This window comes from Centroberyx affinis, unplaced genomic scaffold (assembly GCF_046629955.1).
Source record: "Centroberyx affinis isolate AG114_WGS23_722 - 3 ecotype Tasmania unplaced genomic scaffold, CSIRO-AGI_Caff_v1 ptg006545l_1, whole genome shotgun sequence".
In the NCBI taxonomy this organism is placed as follows: Eukaryota; Metazoa; Chordata; class Actinopteri; order Beryciformes; family Berycidae; genus Centroberyx; species Centroberyx affinis.
In genome coordinates this window covers 6,130-30,000 of record NW_027283314.1, presented here as the reverse complement: position 1 = coordinate 30,000, position 23,871 = coordinate 6,130, and the positions used below count along the sequence as shown (strand labels likewise).

General features: G+C 41.1%; 1 protein-coding gene across 1 annotated transcript in view; it reads left to right on the top strand.

The window, feature by feature from the left end:
• The window catches only part of podxl2 (podocalyxin-like 2), a 26,501-nt gene extending 3,272 nt beyond the window's left edge, over positions 1–23,229 (top strand). Inside the window, exons 2-13 of the mRNA XM_071512806.1 lie at positions 10,095–10,393; positions 11,291–11,660; positions 12,556–12,668; positions 14,758–14,992; positions 15,639–15,809; positions 16,248–16,480; positions 17,390–17,464; positions 19,284–19,440; positions 20,668–20,729; positions 22,308–22,487; positions 22,794–22,955; positions 23,170–23,229. Coding sequence (XP_071368907.1) covers positions 10,095–10,393; positions 11,291–11,660; positions 12,556–12,668; positions 14,758–14,992; positions 15,639–15,809; positions 16,248–16,480; positions 17,390–17,464; positions 19,284–19,440; positions 20,668–20,729; positions 22,308–22,487; positions 22,794–22,955; positions 23,170–23,229 — 2,117 coding nt within the window. The remainder of the gene's footprint in view (positions 1–10,094; positions 10,394–11,290; positions 11,661–12,555; positions 12,669–14,757; positions 14,993–15,638; positions 15,810–16,247; positions 16,481–17,389; positions 17,465–19,283; positions 19,441–20,667; positions 20,730–22,307; positions 22,488–22,793; positions 22,956–23,169) is intronic.
• The last annotated feature ends 642 nt before the right edge of the window (positions 23,230–23,871 follow it).

Sequence of the window (23,871 nt, the reverse complement as noted above, 5' to 3'; positions counted from 1 at the left end):
GGCGCTTATTGCCAAAGCAACATACGCAAACACAAATTAAAATGATAATGACAGTATTAACAACACAAGTGAAATCAGAAACTACTTCTCAAAATGACTAACAGAACATTCCATTACTAAATAATCATTAAAACAATTTATCCAATGACAATGCTGTTTTTAGGCCTCCATTGTCATATACTGTATTTCTCTCTCTCTCTCTCTGTCTGGGTGTTGGGGATTTGGGGGAGGGTAGCAGGCTGAGTATAAGCTGATCCGAGGGGTGTTAAAGCACGGAGAGAGGGGGCTTTCGGGGCGACCCCACCCCTACACACACACACACACACACACACACACACACACACACTGAAAGCTCGAGACTGGGGGTAAAGCTGCAAAGGAAAATCTACTTGTCTGTCGGCTTTTATTGACCATGTGAACTGAATCTTTAGGGTGGTGGGGGGGGCGTTCTTCAGCGTTTATGCCAGTTCAATCAAAACCCTTGTTTAAGGAGACAAACTCACATTAATGAGACTCATCCCAGACATTTTCATATCAATGCACCTCCAAATAGATGCACATCTTATCCGTTGGATAAGATTTTTCTGTAAGGAACGTTGTATTTGAGAAGATTCTTATTGTTGGAACTGTTCATTCTGTAGGTGGAGAGAAAACAGGGGAAAGAGTGAAACCTCTGATCAGAAGAGCCATTGCTATAAAAAAAAAAGAAGCTCACTATCCTAAACTCAGCTGAAGTAAAAGTGAAGTTAAAGCTGCACTAGGCAAGATTTGTATGTAAAAATACACTGTAGAAGAGCGTCTCATCCCCTCTAATTGAGAAACAGTAGATTCTCCCTTTTTTGCCCAAATTAAATTCCGGGCCACGTTCAAACCTTGCACCATTTTTGCTACGGTGCAAAACGCTTGCTCCCAGCGGTGTCGAGGTGCGTTTGATCCTAGGGTTTGATGGTTTGATTCGCGGTGATTCTGCATTTTTATTGGCTACGTACAAACGCCTGTCATGCGGATGTGTAATTGACTTCTTCGAGGAGGGAGGGAGGATGGGAGAGAGGGAGGAGGGGTGGAGGGAAAGGGAAGATAGATAGGGGGGGTGGGGGTAGATGTAGTATAAGGGTGGGTGGAATAATGAGAGGTTTGGGATGACCTTACACCTTTTACCTGATCATTGTAACTGTAATTGTGATTTGATGGAAAAATTCAATAAAAATAACTTTGAAGAAGAAGAATTCTTCGAGGTGAACGCACCGAATCGCCGTCTCCGCCAATAACAACCTGTAACAAACGCATTGCAACAGGACATTCAACACACTGCCGTTTCTTTTTAACAGTCCTGTTGGGGCTATTGAACGCACCCCTGGTGTCAATATGGACACTTCTCCATCAACCGAATCCAAACGTCAGAGTGAAATCCAAAACTGTCTCCTGAACAGCAGCAGAGAAAGACTCACCAGCGTTAGATCTTCTCCTCTCTCGTCTCTTTGGTTTCCTTTGGTGTGAAGCATCACAGACCGGCTGGTTGGTAAACAGTTTACTGACGTCACATTACAGGATTTCTGTTTATTGAAGTTCAAATCTTCTCGAACAGTTTCCTCTCGCTCGTTATTTTTCATCCTTGTTTCCTGGGATATTTGTCTGCATCTGGAGTCAAAGTTTCAGTGTGATTTTTATGAATTTGGAAGGGCATCTCCCCTCCATCGCCTGCTCATGTCCCACCACAGCACCCGGCTGCCTCTTTGAACTCGCCACGGAGCTTATCTGTGTTCAGCTGAGCTGACTGATAAGGCGAACTCAGCTGTTCTGAGCGCCGGGCTCGCTCCCTCCGGGTGGACGGACACAGTAAGATTTCTTGAACTAATTAAGCTGCAAAGTTGCCTTCGTAGCCAAAATTTTCAAGGTCACAGTAGTGATGAATTCGCCACTGCAACTGAAACTAGGGTGAGCAGGATGGGAGAGATACTGATGATGATGATGGTGGTGATGAGGAGGAACAAATTACTCATCTGTTCTCAATCTCTTTTTACGTCATACATGCTGTCAAATAAGAAAGGACACAGTCCAAAACAAATGGCACATCACAGAATCACATGTAATGCCACAAAAAATTGACAATTTTACTACGTTAAGGTAGATACACTGCAATATCTACACATCTAAAGACTCAAAAGTCTCCACTGACAGTTTCTTTAAGTAATAATCCACAACATTAACATAAATCAATATATTCGTTTTGCTTCTCTGCATCACTGATTGATATAACACAATAGTGATTCACTACTGTATCACTTTTCCTCACAGGAAAGTGATGTGTTTTACATTTCTGGTTTGTTTGGAATAAACAGAAGAAGAAGAACTGGGTAGTTAGCATGAGCAGCGATAGCCACCATGGCTGAACAGACAAAGAAAACTCAAACTGCTGCAACAGGAAATCCAAGCTCCGCCCACACCGTTTGATTGACAGGTGACCTCTGGGAAATGCAGTGCAGAAACGACACAGCAAAGAGGCTGAGCAGTAGATGTTGCCAAAATAAAATATAAAACAACAACAAGAATCTCATGGATTACAGTTTAAAAGCATGCTATGTAAGATTTATGTGCAATAACACCCTAATCTAAATCAAAACCAAGACAAAACCTGCCATCACCCTGCTGTCTAAACAGCGCTGCATACCCCCCACCCCCCCACCACCCCACCACCCCACCTTCACTCAAACAGTTCCACACTGATACACAAGTCAGTCAGAAGTATTTTATGGCATGTCTTCTATAGAAACATGCTGGGTTTCACTCCAGGGCTTGATGTGAGCTACACATTATTTCCATCAAGGCTAATAATGTTGTTATTGCACATCAAAACAGACAATTTAGACCAGTTATTGATGAGCATGAGCCAAAAGACCAGACGATCATCAGAAATAGAGTGTTACTGCTGTCTGTACATGTAGTTACAGAAAGGAATACAATGACAAAATGAAACTACACCAAATCTCAGTTCTTGATTCATAATTTCTCAGCAAATAAGCCACAGTTAGGAGAAAAGACAAACAGCTCATAACATTGGTAGTGGCCTGCTCTGTTTCTGAGTAATGGAAATGAAATGGAAATGAGATATTAGATCTAGTTAGCAGGGTTAGACTAGTTTCCCACATAGCAGAAGTCCAAATAACAAACATTAGAAAACCTACATTTTGTTCACCTGTCTAGGAGAAAATTGGACAACTCAACATCAGTTTTAATTCCTTTGGTCTATCTCATCTTCCTTCTTCTTTTAATATTTGTTTACTTTTGTTTTTGAGCTTGTTTAATCAAAGACAGTGCAGGAGGCGTACTGGGGTTTTTTGGTCTTACGTATTTTACACTATGGTTATAAGGGGTGGGAGGAGCTCCAGCTAGAGGGGAGGAGCACCAACTAGAGGGGAGGGGCTCCAGCTAGAGGGGAGGAGCTCCAGCTAGAGGGGAGGAGCTCCAGCTAGAGGGGAGGAGCTCCAGCTAGAGGGGAGGGGCTCCAGCTAGAGGGGAGGAGCTCCAGCTAGAGGGGAGGAGCTTTTTTATGGCCCGTAAAAAAATACTTTGCACTGAACACAGGGGGCAACAACAGACCAAATGGGGAATGAATAGATTAGAAGTTAATTTTTTGACCTGCTGAGGCCATTAAGGCTAGATTAAATAAAACTCTTAGACTGACTTCAAGGAGAGCTAAACTTTCTTTCATCAGTGCCATGCTAGCAGGCATTAAAAAACTGCAAGCCTGGTTGGTTTGTAGTGGAGGCATCCTCCATCATCAGCCTGACAGCGCTGCAGCCTGTTATCTCTGTGAGATTTATGTAGCTAAGCTGTCTTCTGCTCAGACTTATGGTCCTGGATGATCTTGTGGGGGATGAAAGGGGGTGGGAACCCCATGTTAACACAAATTATTAATGTGTATCCTTCATTTTAAAGCCTGAAGGTTGAAGGATTTAAGATTATTCTCAGTTCACAGAAGGCCAGTGGAAGTTGTTTTTCCAGTTTCCCTGTCTGGACTAGATGTTTGGGGAAGTCGGGGGATTGAAGTTTTCAAGAAGCGGGAGAAGAGCCATTTGTAGCTCGTCGACTTGCTAGATGTAGAATATGACTAAGCAACTGAAAATATAACATCCCATGGTCATAGATCGCTAAGTGTCCATTTTCTTTCCCTTCGTGGCCGGCTACTTGCCTTATCGTTTCTACTGGATAAGCGAGGGCGTCATCACAACATGCGGCACAAAAGTTTTCCGCAACGTTGAACTTTAGGCGGAAAAGGCACAAAGGTGAAAAATTTGTTCATGTGCGGCACAAGCTGTTGGAAGTAATGTGTTTTAGAGCACAGAGGTGAACGGCGCTCACCTCAACACCAACCTGCCACGCATTTTAGAGAAAAACAATATATCTCCACCATCCCCCGTTTTTTTTTTTTTTTAAATAAATCACCAGGGTTTGGGGCCATTCATGAACTGAATTCACAATACATGGTAAGCTCCAGTTCAGGTCCTGCAGTTTCAGCTGGAATGTGAATGTCACCCAGCTGCAAGGAAACAGAATGTGAATTGAGAGTGGAGGTAGAAGTGCGCATCAACCAAAAAGACTTGATTGGAGTGCTTAACCAAAATCATTAAACTATAGAGAAAAAAGTAGCACCTTCAAAAAATAAACGTAGTATGACAGAGTACACACTTTTCACTTGAATTTATTGGCACACAAAACTGCTGACGTGTTTCGGCCTATAAGGCCTTCATCAGACCATATGAAAACATAACAAGGTCAGGGTAGATACTGTATATCCCTACTAGGTCATCTCAACAGGTGAATGTAGTGAAGACAATTGATTGGGAATGTGAATTGGAATGACAGGAGACAGAACTGAATTCCATGAAATTCCACTTCTAAGAGAGTTTGTCTCGACTCGCTAAACATTATGAATCAAACATTATGAATCAAATAAAAGACAGTTCAACAAATCAAATACATTCAATCATAATGAGTGTATTATGATTATGCATCAAATGCCACCTGAAAGGTCCCTTTAACATTTTATAATATTCAGTATACTATGATTACTATGTGTAATCTCAGATATGTGGTAAGAAAAAACAAAACAAAACCCATTGAATTTCACAGAATTTCAGTTAATTGAGTTCATTCATGAATTGACCCTGAGCTTGTAAATCTCCATATGGAGGATAACAGGAAGAGCAGGATCAGGGGGTCCGGTGCCTGTGCAGCTCAGTGGGTTGAGCATTGCACTTCCACTGCATCAGCCATACTGCGGGATTTTCCAAAATATTCCTCTTGGGGACGGTGCAATAACGTAGCAGCAGGCAGTGAAAAGCAGGACTTCTCTGATCAGCTACATCAGCGCACACATCGCACATTCAGACTCTCTGAGGAGTTTAACAGACACTGCAAACACAGACGTCCCCCCCCCCCACCCCCCCAAGACAAAAAATTTAAGATTACTGAGCTTCAAACGGAGGCAGTGTGTGTGTTATTATTTTCCACACACTCACATACTGGGACTGGTGCTACTGTATTTGACTCTAACTGCTAATTGTAATTGTAAACTTTAACCTTAAAATAAACATGTTTTCTTACCTGTGAGGAAGTTTTGGTCAACACTTACACACACACACACACACACACACACACACCCTAGTATATTCGGGTGCTGTTATGTCTGTGCAGTGCTGACTGGGAGATTTGGGAAGGAGAGAGGAAGGAATAAAAAAAAAAAAACAACCACAGCACTTCTCCACCGGGTGACAGACCACTTTTCTGTCTCTCCTCTCCTCCATCCCTCCATCCTTCACTTCCATCCTTCACTTCCTCTCTCTGTCTCTCTCTCTCTCTCTCTCTCTCTCTCTCTCTCTCTCTTCTCACCCCCTCTCTCTCCTCTTTACGGCTTGTTTGACCAGTCATCCAGAGAGAACAGTAGGACAAGCAGGACACTTTATAGGCCACTGGTTTTTAAAGAGCTGCTTTTTAAAGGTGCATTTTACTAAAAAAATAATCAATGCAGATTTATACGATTTCCTGTATGCGTACTCTCACATATTGTTTTGCACCTGTTCATTTGGCTTGAGAGTCATTGAGAGTCAACGTTCGCTCTCTGGTGGAAGTTCATGCATTTTAGATGAGAGCGTCCGTCATTTCTGCATCGTGTTGCAGATGCTTTTTTGTGTTAGTTGTGCAAAATATATCCAGTGTGTTCCCTGTTTTTGGATGGCATTTCATTGGTGAATCACAGTTGTAGTGATAGTTTATGTTGGCACATTATATAATCAAGTGTGATCCGTTTCAACTCAGTGCATTTGAGGCAGTGGATCCTTACTCCTTGAGTTTGGTTTGTTTGGCAGGTGAGGACAATGACATTCAAAGTTGGGTGGCATCAAAAAACCTCACACCTCATTAGGAGTGAGAACGTAATGTGAACCGACTACAGGAAACGACTCCCAAACACAAGGGTTTATGGGTAGAAGGAGACGGATGTTGACATTTGATAGCCAGCAAGCCTAGCAGAACAAAATGAAGTCTGGACTGATGCTCATATTCAGCTATTTCTTCATGTGTTCTTAACTAACTCCATCATGCTTAGTTATAGTTACAGGAACTGGAGTCAGATTTGTTTTGACTGTCTGACCTGCAGGATGACAGGTCCAGCATCTTAAATGTGAATATTTTCTGGTTTCTTTACTCCTCTATGACAGTAAACTGAATATCTTTGGGTTGTGGACAAAACAAGACATTTGAGGACGTCATCTTGGGCTTTGGGAAACACTGATCCACATTTTTCACCATTTTCTGACATTTTATAGACCAAACAACTAATCGATTAATTGAGAAAATAATCAACAGATTAATCAACAATGAGAATAATTGTTAGTTGCAGCCCTAGTTTTTATAGTTATTGTAGTGCAACGATAACACAGACACAGGCATTCTATTTACGTAGAATGATTTTTATAGTTATAGTTATCTTTATACAACAGTTAGGTCCGGTCGAGTAATTTGATTGGACAGGAGGCATTCCATCAGTGTAACGGCACCGGAACATTTTACTTTATGTATCACTTTGCTTTACAGATGTTCTTAATACAGTTTCTGTGTTGCTTGGCTAACAAAAAAAAAAAGAAGACTCTCAAATTACCATGACTTGATGAATAGCTTTGTTTATAGAACTGCTGTATGAAAGCAATATCACACTCGAGGTCGTGCTGTTATACTGTACATATAGGCACGGCTGTAATTATGTATGACCGAATCACAGCTGTGATACTGCTTAATTATAGATCTTGCGGTAGATGTGAATGGGCCTTTAGACTCTGTAACTCTCTCCACCTTGATGGTAGCAGAAACACCGGCAACATGCTGAGTCAGCGGCACACTTTTTTCCGGGTCTTATTTTTGGAAATCCTTCAGACAGCAGGAAGTGAGTCTATGGATTTGTGTCACTTTGGAGCATGTGGTTTTGCGGTGTGGGGTCGCACAGCTTAGCGTGCTCTAGACGTGTTCGAGGCGTGTTGGCTATGATACTGTAATCTGTTCAGACAGACTGTCAGGTCAGACAGCCATCTGGGTCCCAGACAGAGAGGACTGTGGGATACATGAGGCAGACAGAGAGGACTGTGGGATACATGAGGCAGACAGAGAGGACTGTGGGATACATGAGGCAGTGGGATACATGAGGCAGACAGTAGTAGGGGCTCTGGATTAGTGATGAATGAATGAATAGATGAATGAATGAATGGATGGGTGAGTGAATGAATGAATAATGGATAGATGGATGGATGAATGAATGAGTGAGTGAATGAATGGGACAGAATCTTAGTGATTGCTCTGTGCAAAGTAGTCATGATAAATAGATTCATGAATGAATGACTGGACAAATGTATGGATGAATGAAACTGAATGCATGAATGGATGGATAAATGAATGAATAACGAAATGAAAGACTGAATAAATAGACGACAGGTCTTCTACTTCTGCTGTGTACTGAATAGCAGGAATTAATGAATGTCTGGATGAAAAGAGAAGCGGCTGGTCTTTACTAAGCAGCAGAAACAAATGAATGAGTGAATGAACCCATGGACAAATCAATGAATGGATGAATGAATTAGCAAATAAGTGAATTAAATAAATGAATGAATTAGCAAAAGAATTTATGAATTAAATTAATGAATGAATCAGCAGATAAATGAATGAATTAAATGAATGAATTAGCAAATTAATGAATGAATGAAGGAACAAAGTAACAGTTTCTCCTCATAAAGGTCAGCCAACCGAAATGTCAACTGATTAAGACACAAAAGCAGAATGAACATTAAATGAATGAATTAGCAATTGAATAAATGGATTAAATGAATGAATGAATGAAATTGATGAATTAATTAGCAAATGAATGAATGAATGAAGGAACAAAGTTACAGTTATTCTACAGTTTCTCCTCATAAAGGTTTGCCGACTGAAACATCGCCTGATTAAGACACAAAAGCAGAATGAACATTAAATGAATGAATTCGCAAATTAAGATATGAATGAATGAATGAATGAATGAATGAATGAATGAGTGAGTGAGAGACTGAGTGACTGGGATCACAAGGCAAACTTAAACACAAACTAAAAGGCTTGTAACTGACTTTCCAAGGGCAGCAGAGGAGATAAGAGCGCTGTGATGTCAGGGGTTTAAATTAAATCAGTTAAATGTCTGATGCAGACAAAGTGCTCTTATCTCTGCTCCTCTGTTCTTTAAAGGATCGTGGGTAAAAAAAAAAAACAGGCGAGTCATGAGTTAAAGAGATTCGCCTGTCTGTTTGTCATCTCGATATTTTTCAGTTTTTCATCTGTCCATCTTTATGAGCCGCTCCGGGTTTGTTTTCTCTCACCGGCACAAATTGAATTTCTCCAGTCTCTCAGATTGTCTCACATCATTTGTATACTGAATGAAACAAAACAAAGCGAAACAAAACTGAGTGAAACTAAATGAGACAATCAGCCTGCTGTCAGAGAGCGTGTTCACCATCATGCTGCTTTCCTGATTTCCCTTTGATAATGGCAAACAGGCAAAATTACTTCTGGAAACAACTGATTCCAGAAAAACAGTTTTAGCACAATTACTAAAGCAAAAGAATAAACAAACAACTGAGTGAATGAATGAGGTTGAATGAATGAATGAATAAATGAATGAATGAATGGGTGAATGAGGTTGAGCATGTATCTAAATATTTACCTATATTTATATATACTGCACTTATTTCATATTTATTAATCCATATGTAAGTATGCAGTTGAGGCTGATAGTACCTAGGGCTGCAACTAACAATTATTTTCATTGTCAATTAATCTATTATTTGTTTTTATTAATCATTTAGTCTAGAAAATGTCACAAATAATGGCAAATGCCCATCACAAGTTATCAGAACCCAAAGTGATTCTTAAAATTTCTTACTTTATTACAGCCGAAAAAACCCAAAGTATTCATTTTATAATTATATGAAATGGAGAAAAAGCAGCAAATCTTTTGTGAAGCTGTAACCAGCAAATGGTTGGTATTTTTACTTGATGAATGACTAAAATCAATCAACAATATAATCAATTAATTGTCGATAAACAAGACAATTAATCGATTAGTAGCTTCAGCACTAATAGTGATAACTAATAGTTCTCTCTCCCACACCTCCCACTCTGCAGTCTACCTGTGTGTTGAAATAGTAGCGTATAATCCCACTATTGTTTATATTCAATTCTATTGCTCTTTTTTGCCATTCTTATCATGTCTACCACATTTATTGCCTATTTATATTCTGCTTGTGCTTTTCTGCTTTTACTCTATTTTCTTTCGCCCTGCTGAATCCTATTACCTAGCCTCTGTAACAATCTAATTTGCCCACGGGGATCAATAAAGTTTCATCTTATCATGAAGAATTCGACCACTATGATTGTTTTTTTTTTTTAAATAACAATATACAGTATAGTGGCAAGTAGCAGTGTCATCTTAAAAGTCTCTCTCTATCTCTCTCTCTCTCTCTCTCTCTCTCTCTCTCTCTCTCTCTCTCCAGCTCTTCTGGCCAGCTGTGATGCTTTCAGAGTCTCACCCTTCAGCCCTCCAGTGGCCCGTCTGGTCCAGGACGAAGGCCCGGCCCAGACACATCTGATCCGGGAATTAGTCAGGCCCGAACGCCACTTGGTCCAAGAATTAGTCCGAGCCCAGCCTCATTTGGTCCACGACATCGGCCGGCCCCAGATACACGAAACATCTCGTTCCCAGACCAAAGTGGAATCGGCAAACTCCTCTCAGTCAAATCCTCCGCAGTCCTCTGACAGCCAGGAAGTAGCCAGGCCCCGCTCCGCCGTGGACAAGAACCTGGATGTAGAGGAAGACATGGAGGTGAGCGGAGGTTAAGGTGACGGGCTTCAAATGACTGGGGTCACCATTCTTAATGTGTAGTCTTTCTTCAAGTCACAAAGTAATTAAAAATAACATTTTCACCTTGTTAGCTAATTTCCCTTATCATACTATACACCTATTTAAAAATAAATACACCAAATTTTTTTATTTTTTTATTTTCTTGTAGTCTTAATATCAAAATCTTATTACTTTTACTTCCTGGAAAACAGAAAATCTTTAGTGATGACCTCATCATGTACCAGGAGACGTAAACAAAAATTCCAACCAATGAAACCATCACAGATTTTTCTTTGCCCCTCCCATCAAATAAATCTACATTTCTCTCCCTAACTGATCTCCCATTGGTTGGGGTTTTGAATGACCCTTGCTTACGTTATGTCCCGCCCCAACATCCTGTTTCAACAGGAAATACATCACATTAAAGAAGCACGATGCCCTACAAATGCCATTTCGTTGTGACTTTAAAGGGACATTAAGTAATCTATGAACTTTATCAAAGTGATGGTGGCCTAACATAAACAATAAAGTCACATTTTCACAATAGAGAGGAGTAAACAAGCTAATTAGAGCAGTGATCCACTAAATGTTTAGTGAAGAGGTGATATATCTCCATGCTAAATACTGGAATTATAAAACTATTTATCATTTGCTTTTTAGACTTGAGAACAAAGTTTTTTTTTAAAGCCAGAACTCACAGCACCTGGCCAAATCACTGAGTCTTTGGTATCGAACAAAATCTAATTTATTTCCCCTTTCATGCAAGAAATGCAACCTAACCACATTCTTAATAAACAAATAAATCTGGATGAATGAACAAATGGGTCAGTGAATTAATTAATTAAGGATCTATCTATCTATCTATCTATCTATTTTCAGCGTATGGTCCATCTGACGCCTCCCCAGGATGCAGAGTTCTACCAGGGACAGCCGGCCTTTTCCGACCCAGAGACGGAGCTCGGCGGGGGGCCGGGGGCGGCCGACGCCTCCCTGGAGGCCTCCGGCTTCTACGGCGCGGACGCAGAGGACCGAGACAGAGGAGAGGAGGGGGAGGAGAGAGAGAGGAGAGGGGGGGAGGAGAGAGGAGAGGACGAGTGGGAGAAAGACAGAGGGGAGGAGAGGGAGAGAAGAGGGGAAGGCGAGGGAGGAGAGGAAGGAGAGAGGGGCGGAGGAGCAGACGACCCAGGTGTTCCTCTCCGGGACGACTTGGAGGTCAACCACACAACGCCAGACCTGGATGCTCTGATTGGTTAGTAGCAGTGATCGTCTTGTGTCTCCTGTCTTTCTACCATGATCTCATAAAAAGTCGTGAAACGCAGATTTACCTGCTGTGGACACAAATTATGTGAAAACTACAATAGTCCACCGTGAATTCTGTGACAAGAACACAAATTGGACACGGCATTTTCAGCTAAAGGTTGGTTAACCGTTACATTTAGGCAACTAAAACAACTTGGTTAAGGTTAGGGAAAGACAATGGTCATGGTTAAATAAGAAAAAACTTAAGCTACAGAAGGATGGTTGGTGACTTACACTTTACAAAGTCAGCACTTCCTACTTGACATTGTGACAGTGACACATACATTTCTTGTAAATTATTAAAACAGAAAAAACAACCACATAAAATGTTGATTTATTGTTTTGTTACTAGAAGTCGAATAGGCGTGGCCTTATTGCCGTGTCATCACTATTGTTATAACTGTCTTATTATATTCTGCTTGCTGTTTAGAGCAGAGTGGTTTGTTTGACAGTTTGAAAGACAGGTGGACAGACGCATTCACACATTAAAAATCCAATCTCATTACCTTCCACCTGCTCCTACAGACTCACTCACACACACACACACACACACACACACACACACACACACACACACACACACACACACACACACACACACTAATGCGAATCTAATGCTGGTAAAAGCGCAAAACACCTTTGGTTTTAAACGCTAGTGTTAAAATTGGTGGAGCTCTCTACAGGTGGAGCTCTTGAGACTCATGTACCCAAAATGCCCCCAATTTGGTAGTAGCAAGCTACAACTGCTGCAAGAGGTTCATACATGAGAGCTACACACACACACACACACACACACACACACACACACACAACATGTGTTTCTGACATGTCTCTGTGTTGTCCAGGCTACAGTGCGTCCTTCCACTCCTCCAGCTCCAGGCAGCCCAGCCTCTCCTCCTCCCCAGCTCAGGAGCATGATCCTGGGCTGCAGCAGCACCGAACCCCCCTGTTCCCGGAGGTTAGAATGGATGCCTTGATATGAATACGAATTTTTATTTAATGTATTATTAATATTAGTAGTAGTAGTAACAGTCGTAGTAGTAGTTGTAGTGATAGTAACTTTATTATTTATTGATATAGCACTTCGCAAAGCATAGTTACAAAGTGCTTGACAGAAATAAAAGAGGTAAAATAAAAAGATAAAATACAAAAAAATGAGGCACATTAGGCATAAAATAACATATCATATATTATATATATTCAAATAAATAATCACAATAGTATGGGAGTATCATATTACAGATAGTTAAATAGTAGTATTCAACAACCTCTTGTGGACAAAATATATATATAAAAAAAACAACTTACAAAAACATGGGAATAGCAATTCTTCAAAAACTTAAAAAAACTGGATGTGAAGCAGGGGGTTGCTGCTAAAGAGTCTGCAGTTATCTCCAAGTCATTAGCTGGTGTTGAATGTTAATTAGATCGCAGTGTAATCCAGGACTTACCTACTAACCCTTTACTGAATACTTTAATTGGTTTTTAATTGCTTTATGTGATTAGTGGCGTCCTGTCGGCCCTATAATGAGCCGGGAAAAGAGGGAGGATGACACAGCAACAAAAAATACATATCAGAAAGAATATAACATATTGTATCATTAACAATATAAATGGTCCAAAATTGAATCTAGGTGTAACGCTCCCAGTAGTGGCAAGTTGCCCTACTATTAGCTTTGTTCACTTTTTTTTATTGAATTGAATGCATTTTACAACAGTTGTGTTGGGCAGATAAATGTTTTTCCCTCGCCATGTATTGTATACGTGTAAATGGACACATCACATCATATACAAATTAAGCCATTTAATAGCAGTGGGCATAAATGAGTCTCTGGGTCTTTTAATATTCATGTTAATAATTTTTAATTTAATTATTAATATTTACTCTTACTATTAATCTGTCACCATCACTGCTACTACTATTACGTATATTACTATTTCTAGCATTCTAATTATTACCACTGTTGCTATTTAACATAATTTGAAAATCAATCTTAAAAGTAACAGGCAGCCAGTGCAAGGATGCTAAAACAGGAGTTTTATGGTCACATTTTTTGGATTGAGTTATAAGCCGAGCTGCAGCATTTTGAACTAACTGTAGGCAGTGGATTGATTTCTGACTGAGACAGGTATATAGGGAGTTGCAGTAGTCAAGGCGGGAGGAAATAAAAGCATGGATGAGTTTCTCCAGATCTGTGGCTGAAATAAAAGACTTAACTGTGGCTATATTTCTCAAATGATAAAAACATGACTGAACAATTTTCTTTACATGGGGCTCGAAACACAAGTCCTGATCAAAAACTACACCAAGATTTCTGGCTGTGGACTTAACATAGGCTGATAGTTCACCCAGGTTTGCTATGATTTGAGTTCTGTTTGATGGGAGACCAAGTACAATGACGTCAGATTTTATATCATTTAATTGGAGAAAGTTGTCTGACATCCAGTTTTTTTATTTCAGCAAGACACTTGTGGAGGGTTGCTATGCTAGTCTGGTCACCGGGTCTGATTGGAATATAGAGCTGCGTGTCATCTGCGTAACAGTGAAACTGGACATTGTATTTACAAATGATGTAACCAAGAGGGAGCATATAGATAGAGAATAGAATGGGACCCAGAATTGATCCCTGGGGGACACCATAGTGTATGGTCATGTGGGATGAAACTGAGGCAGCCATACTACTACTACTATTACTACTACTACTACTACTACTACTACTACTACTACTACTACTACCACCACTACTACTACTACTACTACTACCACCAGCACTACTACTACTACTACTACTACCACCAGTACTATTACTACAACTACTACTACTACTACTACCACCACTACTACTACTACTACTACTACCACCAGTACTACTACTACTATTACCACCACCAGTACTACTGCTACTACTACTACTACCACCAGTACTGCTACTACTACTACCACCACCAAAAGTACTACTACTCTACTACTACCACTACTCCTACCACCATCACTATTCTTCTTCTATGACAAGTAATATTGCTCTAACTTGATGTTTCCCTTACAGGTGGCTCCTTTAGAGCGGGAGCTGTGGGAGGCGGAGGGGGAGGAGGAGGGTCAGGCCAGCGGCTACGGAGTCGTCCACTCCTCCATCACTACTACTATCACTACCACTACTGCTACCACTACTACTACTAGTACTACTACTACTGCTGCTGCTGCTGCTGGAGACACCGTGGGAACCGCCACACCTGAGACGGACACAGGCACAGACTTTGGGCTGCTGGGAAACTACGCAAAAGGTACAACTTCTGCAGAAACTATTTACTCAGTCAGTTGGTTCTTGTTTCCTGTGCAATGCTTTTTGTTTGTTTCTCACTTTTGGGTTCCATGTACAACGGAGGTGGGGACTCGAGTCGCATGACCTGGACTCGAGTCAGACTTGAGTCACAATTTTAATCGCTTGAGACTTGACTTGATGCATGAAGAGAATACTTGAGATTTGATTAGAATTTTTTTGCTTGCATTTTTTTTAACCTAGGTTTTGTCAAGTCACAGTATCGTGCAATGAAATAAAATAAAATTAAATTAACTTTCAACATCTTCTAAATTACCTTAAAATACCCTGAAATCTGCCAACCTCAGTTGCCACATAAAGACCTTTGGTTTCTTTCCAAATTAAAGGAAATATAGTGTTTGAATAGTCTGATTTAATATGGAAGTAGGTTCTTGTCTTATTCTAAATGTCTATACCCACTGCTCTGCACTTAATAACTTCTGATTAATTATATTCACACTACAATGCAAATTATTTCCAAAGATGTATTGAATATCTAAGTCAGTAAATACTGAACTAATTTCCACAGACAGTAATGAGTTTAACCGCACTTAAAGATCTTTTTTCTCAAGTGTATCTTCTGCCTGCGCTTCTCGCTACAGATGAGACAGAGGATGAAGAGGCAGAGAGGGAGGAAGAGGAAGAAACAGAACTGACACACCTGGGTGTATTTACCCAGAATCCCACTGTACCAGAAGTGGGCATGGCTCCCAGCAGAGAGCCGCTGCAGCCCAGTATGGAGGAAGAGGAGGGGCTAGAAGAGGGAGGGGAGGAGCTAGAAGGTGGATTTCTGTTTCCTTTTATATCTTTGTATTTTTTTTCTGTGTTTACTGTTGTTTCTCTCTGCTGCTTTTTGAGCAGTACTGTGAGAAATGTGTTGAATATTGGGGTTTAGTGGGTTTCCCTTTTATTACAAGATTTTACCCCCTATAGTTTCTTTTAACAAACTTAATTCATAAAGTAGTAGAATCAGCTTCAGTACATATGAAAATATGGTCTTTCTGAGAAAATAATCAAATGATAAATTATAGTTTTTGTTTAAAATTGTGATTGTTCGCCTTTTATTTACAGCTTAAAGTTTACCCAGTAGTTTCTTTTTAACGCTAAATCACTCCTATATAGACTAAAACTTTATCTGATAGAGGTAATATATGCTTAATTAATACATTTTCACTCAATTCTTTTTGGATCGACCAAAGGGGTTCTACTGAATCACAGAGAGGAAGAGGAGTGGAGAGAGATGGAGAGAGAGGAAACGGGAGCGAGGCACATCGTCCCTCTCGGCACGGATCCCTCCCCGACCGTCGGCTTCACGGACGTGTCCTGGGATTGGCTGGAGAAGACCACGCCCCTGCAGACCAAGAGGTCAGAGGTCAAGGGAGGCGGGGTCACGGAGTTCTTCCTACCAGATCCTACCAGAAGTAACCTCAACAGCATGCAGGAGGCACAGCAGGTACGTTTACATACAGTACACACACAACGCATGACAGGATGTTCCATAGAGGGTAACAGTTGGGAAAATAAGCTTTCTAAGTCTCAGGTTTTTTATAGTTTAACATTTTCTTAGTCTTAGGTTCACATAGAGCGGTCCAGCAATGAGGTTTTTTTTTTTTGTAGGCCAACCCGGAAGTTAGCTCCTCCATGTTTCATTGGCTGCAGCTCCACTATAACTTCAATGGGTTTTTTCGAATGTGGATTTGGACTGATGCCGAAAATAAACTCTGTGTTTAACGCAGGCTTGTGATATTCATACATTTTGTTATATGGGATAATTTTGACAAATCAACACTGCTTTCATGAATTTTAAAGCATAATTGTAATCCATATTAGTAAAAAGCTAATGCTAGGCTAACCTGTGGAAAAAAAAGGATCTACAGCAGAGTATCATTCCTCCGTCATGCACTCAAAGCTTCAGCTTCAGGCATATTAGCAAATTAAAAAAAACCTACAATTAAAAAAAAAAAAAGTACAATTAGAAAAAACTATAAATCAGTAATCTAAACTGAAAAGAGTGTGAGTACTACAGTTCAGAGGCTTTATGGCGCACTATTCTGCGTAATTACATATTATTGTGCGACAAACCCATTGTAGTTAAATTTCTTCACGAAAGCTACAACTGCTTTCACAAATGGGATGTTTAATGGTTTATTTTATCTCACAGAACGAAATGTGAAAACTTTCTTAAGCTTGTCTAAACCACAGACCTTATTTTCAGGCTTTTAACCAAAACCCCATTCAAATCGTAATCACTTTTCAGCTGAGGGAACCCATGGCTCAAAAATGCCAACTCACTTCCGGGTTTTAGGACTCAAAACTGGACTCTATTAGTGTTGTTTCCTAACTCTAAATCTTTCCCAACCAGGTGGTGTGTGTAGACTGGACTGAGCTGGCCGGACGGGGCTATGTCATCCTGAACATGACCGAAAACATGAGCTGTGTAAGTACAAAGATGCAATGTTCAGTTTAAAGGCATATGTAACATTTTGATATCAATGAATCATTACCACATTCATTTAAGACAATTCATATAATTGCTGTAAACAAACAAGACCTTAGCTGAGAGGATTGGCAGCTTCTAGCCTCTACACTGCAGTTCACACTGTGTGTCGATGTGTACCACATTTTATGATGTGTGACGGTCAGCAAGGTCGTCAGCTGACTGAAGTTGGCCAAGGCTGAACTTTTCGCAGTCATCGGCTGTCAACAGCCAATCAGATTTCCGTGCTTCTTTGTTTCCCTGCTGATGTGATTTTATCCATCACTGGGGTTGATGGTAAGCCTGAAAGCAGTTTTTTTTTTTCAGTTTCTTTTTGATTAATTCTACCTAATAAGCACTTACCAGCTAGCGACGTTAACATTATGACAGGCAGAGCAGCATAAATACATGGTTTGCCTGTTCAAAACTTTGCAGACCGCTACACAGATGGAGTTGGAGCCTCTTACAGTTGGTCAGAATAGACGCATCAATCAAGTTGCTGACAGTGTGAACGGCCTTTGACCCTCAGTCCTTTCCCAACATCCACAAACACAACGTTGATCAATGCAGATATGGGATTTGATTGGTTGAAGAAACACAGAAGCTGACGGGGTTTTTTTCCTGCCAGCTTATTCCCCACAGAACTTATGACGGTCATTCCCATTCGAATCAACGTTCCAGGACGGTTGGAGGGGCGGCCATTTTTTTTGTGAACTGTTGGCCTAGCTTAAACCGATTTACGGCAAGTCGCTGAGGTGAGAGCAGCAAGAACCAAAGCAGCTGCTCTGTCTCCTTGCTGCCATGGATTGCTAACATGCTAATGTTGACTAGAACAGTGCTTCCCAACCTTTTTCCTTAAGGGACTCCTATTCTATCGCTGAGTAAACAGACGACCCCTGACAAAGTGACACATTTTATGGACATTTCATATTATATTCAATGCATAACAATAACAGCACAGAACAACTGATAACTGTACAATTAACCCAAATAGTGAACGCAATAACCGCAGGAAGTTTATGTAAAACGAGCAATTTGGATGAATATTGTGTAGATTATGTGAATATTGCATCAGAGATTAGTTCCTGATATTTTTAGGAACGTTTTATACAATAACGTTAGCTTTCAGTTGAGTTTTGACAGTTTGCTAACAGACTCAAAGCTGCACAGTTCTCAAGCGAGTGTGACACACCTTACGGCCTTACTGTCACGTTGTCGCCATAGCAACTAACCCTTAAAATTCCATAATCACTATTATATGCTGTACAAGCCATGGCAAATAGTGGAAGGACCGTTCTATCCCTTCAAGTTCTGTGGTATTCCCACTTTAGCCAGACCTTCCTGCCACACTGCCACAGCAGCAAAACAGTTTTATCGACAGGTGTGTGTGTGTGTGTGTGTGTGTGTGTGTGTGTGTGTGTGTGAGTGTGTGTGCCTTGAGTGTATGAGGCAGTGCAGGAGAAAGGAGTTTAGCTGAGGCGTCTGTCGCCATGGCAGCAACACAAACCCACACCTTCACCACAGTGACCTTTTGGTTGTCACGGAAACTAAGATGTAGTCAGATCTGTAGATCTACTGCCTCCTCTTCTTCTGTCCTTCCGTCCTCTTCTTTTTCCCTCGAATGCAAACAGACGTTAAATAGTTCTTCTACACTGTTTTTCTCTTTTCAGGTTCAAAAGTGAGGATCTTGTTTTGGGTTAGGTCGGTATCGGCTGTAACCTGTGTGTGTGTGTGTGTGTGTGTGTGTGTGTGTGTGTGTGTGTGTGTGTGTGTGTCACAGGAGGAGTTCCAGGCCGACCAGGGTGTGCGGTTCTTGGAGATCATGGAGCGGGTGTTCGCTAGAAGAATGAACAGCCCTGAGGGATCATGGGAACTCTACCTTAGCAAGCCCACACACCAGCAACACCAGCTGCTAATGAATGTGGTGTCGGAACATGGTACACACACACACACACACACACACACACACACACACACACACACACACACACAGTCTGTCTCTCTCTTTCTCTCTCTCACACACACAGACAGAAACAAATTATTCTAGGACATTTGTCAGTCCCTCAGAATCAAAGAGCGAGGGCTTCTTTCTAGAGCCGCCATTTTGTCACCAGGAGACATTCAACGATCATACAGGGAGAAATCCATCGGAGAAGAGGAGAGAGACCAATTTCTCCACCCACAGGAGCAGGAGAGAGACCAGAATGCAATGCAGCAGAGAGACAGGTTGTGTTTATAGTAAGGGACGTGGCTGCAATCGTAGACACAGCACAATGTTCACAAACTAGTTGGGGAGCTAGCAATATTTATATGTCCATACACCGACCTTTAACTGAGAACAACAGTAAGTTCAGGCTCGTTCTCTGGGGGTTGTTGAAAGGCATTTTGGGAAATGTAGGAAATCACTACCTGAAGTAGAAATGGGACGAGGCAGGTTGAGGGAAAGTGGATTCACAAAAAGAGTAAATTAGAACAGAATATGCATAGAAAGGCCAATAAAAGGAAATCGCCCCAAAAAATATAGTCCAAGGCTCTCTGTCTCTTTCCAAAAGTTAAAAAGCCTTCATTGTTTACATGGCTAGGAATATTAAAAACATTGAACCAACATTTTCAGGGAACAATGGATGCACATTAGATGTCCCCAATGTTAGCAAGAAACAACTCAGAAACCCACAAGTCCTGTGCAGTGAGGTCAGTAAACGTCACACAGCTCGCTCATGTTTACCAGCCCGGCCGGTCTGTGGTGCTTTACACCAAAGGAAACCAAAGAGGAGAAGATCTAACGTTGGTGAGTCCAGCTTTCCTCTGCTGCTGTTTAGAGACAGTGTGGATTTCACTCCCGTCGTTTCGACTTGTGACCCGACAACAGAATTTAATTCGGGTAAATGCCTGCTGAAGGGGCAGCTTGGCCGACCCTGCACCTTTTTGTAGGATGAATGAAATATGTCAAATATATCAACTGACCCACTGTGCAATGAGATTTCTCTACTGTTCCTTCATCTTGCTTCGGCACAAAAGTGAAGAAACACACGTTCTGACACTGAACAGTGCTTTGATAGCTGCTTAGTACACACACATTCATATGCTTTCAAATACACACACACAGTCCCACTTTTGGCATGTAGATTTGTGTTTACATTATTCCATATGTTTGTGTCTTGCAGGAGTGATAGAAGCCAAGGATGTGCTGGGCATGCTGGGAGAGATCAGGAAAAGTTTAACTGAGGTACGCTGCTCAGTAAGATGTTTAACCTCCTATACTCTGTCTGTAGCGCTCCAGCTGGAGGCGTTATGACACAGCTAGCATAACCAGGCTTCACTCACATCTACACTACCAATGAAAGTAGAGATTTCAAGCTTAGTTAAGGCTGTGTGCCAACCAGAAATTTACAGCTCTGAGCTTCTTTCTCTTATTTTTTTTACTCACTGTTGCATGTTCCTGACTATATTAATGATATGCTGCATTAACATATTTCTACTAGAGCCCTAATCACTAATCTATTCCAAGAACGCGAATCAATATTAATGGTGAAGCAGCTTTTTGTGTATATGGACCTAGACTTTGGAATAGTCTCCCATTTGAATTAAGAACAGCCACTTCAACAGAAACTTTGTAGGCTCAAATGTAGGCTACAAAATGGGCTGTATAAATAAAGTTTTGATTGATTTGATTGATTGATATTCCTGATAGCGCTGAGAGCTTAGCGTGATTTTAGCATGCAGAGCACCGAGCCCAAGAACTTAAAAATATTTCAGCTTTTAGCAAAAGAATACCAGGCTTCAAAGTGTTTTTCATTAGTTGCATAGCAACTGCAGGAGCCTCGACCAGCACTTCCCCACGCATCTGCTGAGTGCCAGTCTCTTCACAAAGCTGCCTGGTGGACAGCAGGCTTCACACACACTGGCTCTAAATGCTAATGCAACATCTTAACTCACCCACTATACTGTAGATACCGTAAGCCAGGAATCATTCAAATAAAAACTGAAAGAAGTCTGGGACACCCGCGCAAGTCAGGTTTATTTGTGTAGCCCACAGTTACAGTCTGGACAGGCTTCACAACGCCCACATTATGAAATATTACATGAAAACGAAAATAAACATTTTTAGTTGTATGCAGGGCTGCTTCATTTTCCCAAATTTGTGTTTGAACAAAATCATTACCAAGAGATGATTGTTCAAATTTATATTCTACTTCCACAATTCAAAGGTGTGTAAATGACCCTTATGTGATTGTGCACATACAGTATATGCAGGGTTGGGTAGTAACAGAATACTTGTAATCGATTTATATATATTGTAAATACATAAATATATTTGTATGTACTGTATGTATGTAGCCTATGTTTTTTCTAAAAAAAAAAAAATTTCTTCTGGGAATACTTTCAAAGTGAAAGTGAGAAACTAGCTATTTAAACAGTGGCAGCTGTTCTATGTCTTTAGAAAACGTGGCACAGAAAACACAAATGTTTATATGCAAACCTGAAATAAGTTAAACTTTTCATCTGCACCTTTACACCTCAAATGTGAAAGTAATCAGAATACATTAGCTAATCCCTTGAATTATGTTACTGATTGATTAGGTAATTAGTAACTATAATTTAATATATTGTTAAATTAACCTACCTAACCCTGTAGATCTGCACAAACATATAAATACAGTATATTTGTGTTTGCACTCATATATGGAAATATATATGAGTGCAAACACATATGTATATGTTTGATCTCTGACAAATTTGTGATTTGTGTGTGTGTGTATGCATGTGTGTGCATGTGTATATGTGTGTGTGTGTGCTCCCTCAGATGGGCATCCAGAACTACAGTGCGGCCAGTAGCTGCCAGCCTCGGCCCAGCCAGACCCGCAGCGACTACGGCAAGCTGTTTGTGGTTCTGGTGATCATCGGCTCCGTCTGTATGGTCATCATCACATCTGGACTCATATACATCTGCTGGCAAAGACGACTGCCTGCAACGAAGACTATGGTAGGTCAACACACACATACACACACACACATACACACACACACTTGACCCTAAAAAAAATGTTCTCTGGTGAGTGCCAGCAAAAAATCCCCACTAGATGGTGTTGTAATTGTGCTATACACAAATAGACATGTCAGCAACACATGTGAGTGTGTGCGAACCAGCAGGGCACATTAAGACAAGCACATACACACACACATGCAGATACACACACACACACACACACACACACATGCAAGCATGCACGCATGCACACATGCACACACACACTCCTGTGATTCTCCCCTGCTCTCTTATACCTCCCAGTCCCGCGCTGAAGAACTTCACTTTGTGGAGAACGGTTGCCACGACAACCCCACGCTGGACGTGACCAATGACAACCAACCTGAGATGCAGGAGAAGAAGCCGAGCACCAATGGGCTTGTGGGGGGCGGGGAAGGGGGCGGGGAGGAAAGCAGTCGCTGGCAGGTGATTGGATGAATGGACGATTGATTGAATGGATGGATGGGAAGATAGATGAATAGACGGAAGGAGGAATAAATTAATGAATGAGTCCTCTTTGAGATTTGGAAAAGTTTGGAACTATTTGGGAACATATTGGTAAACAATCTGCTATCTAGTTTCTTAATCGGAAACTTTATTCTGCCTGGCAACAGCAACTAAGTTTGTCATCTTTCCCCAGGTATTTGTCAACCAACCAGGAAGTGAGGAGGAGGAAGAGGAGCAGGACACACATCTCTGATGGAGAGATGAGGAGAAGAGAAAGGTTAAGAATGAAAGAACCGAGGAGAAGGATGGACTTCTTTGATAGACGGATGATAGGTGGAGAATAGAGAGAAGAGTTGGAGGACTAAGACGATATTGATATTGATCAGCAGATGAAAGAGGAGAGAGGGGGAAAACGACTGTTGACAGATGAGAGGGGAAAAGGAGGAGGAAGAAAAAATATCTTTGGTGGAGAGATGAGAACCAAGAAAGGAGAGGAGGAAGAGAAATAAGGAAGAGAGAGAAAAGAGAAAGAGAGAAGACTTGAAAGGTAAAAGCCAGAATGATAGGCGTGTTGTCCAATCAGACTTAGGATTGTAGCTAGGAGGAGCAGAGCAGGAGGGGTCACTGACATCAGGGGAAATCAGACACTGGGGTATAATGTGTGCTTCGGTCAAAACTGCATTCATGGCAAGTCAGAGCTAAAATGTTCCCAGTCTCCAAGATTTTTACCCTTTAAATGGCAAACTGACTTGGTGGGAAAGTCGAAATTTTCATAAAGCTTCCCCATCCCAAGTCAATTTAATTTGAGTGTGCTTTATGCGTTTAGCTGTTTGCACTGTCCCACTTAGGGGGAAAAGTTAAACATAAAACTAGCTGCAAGTCATGGCATACGTCG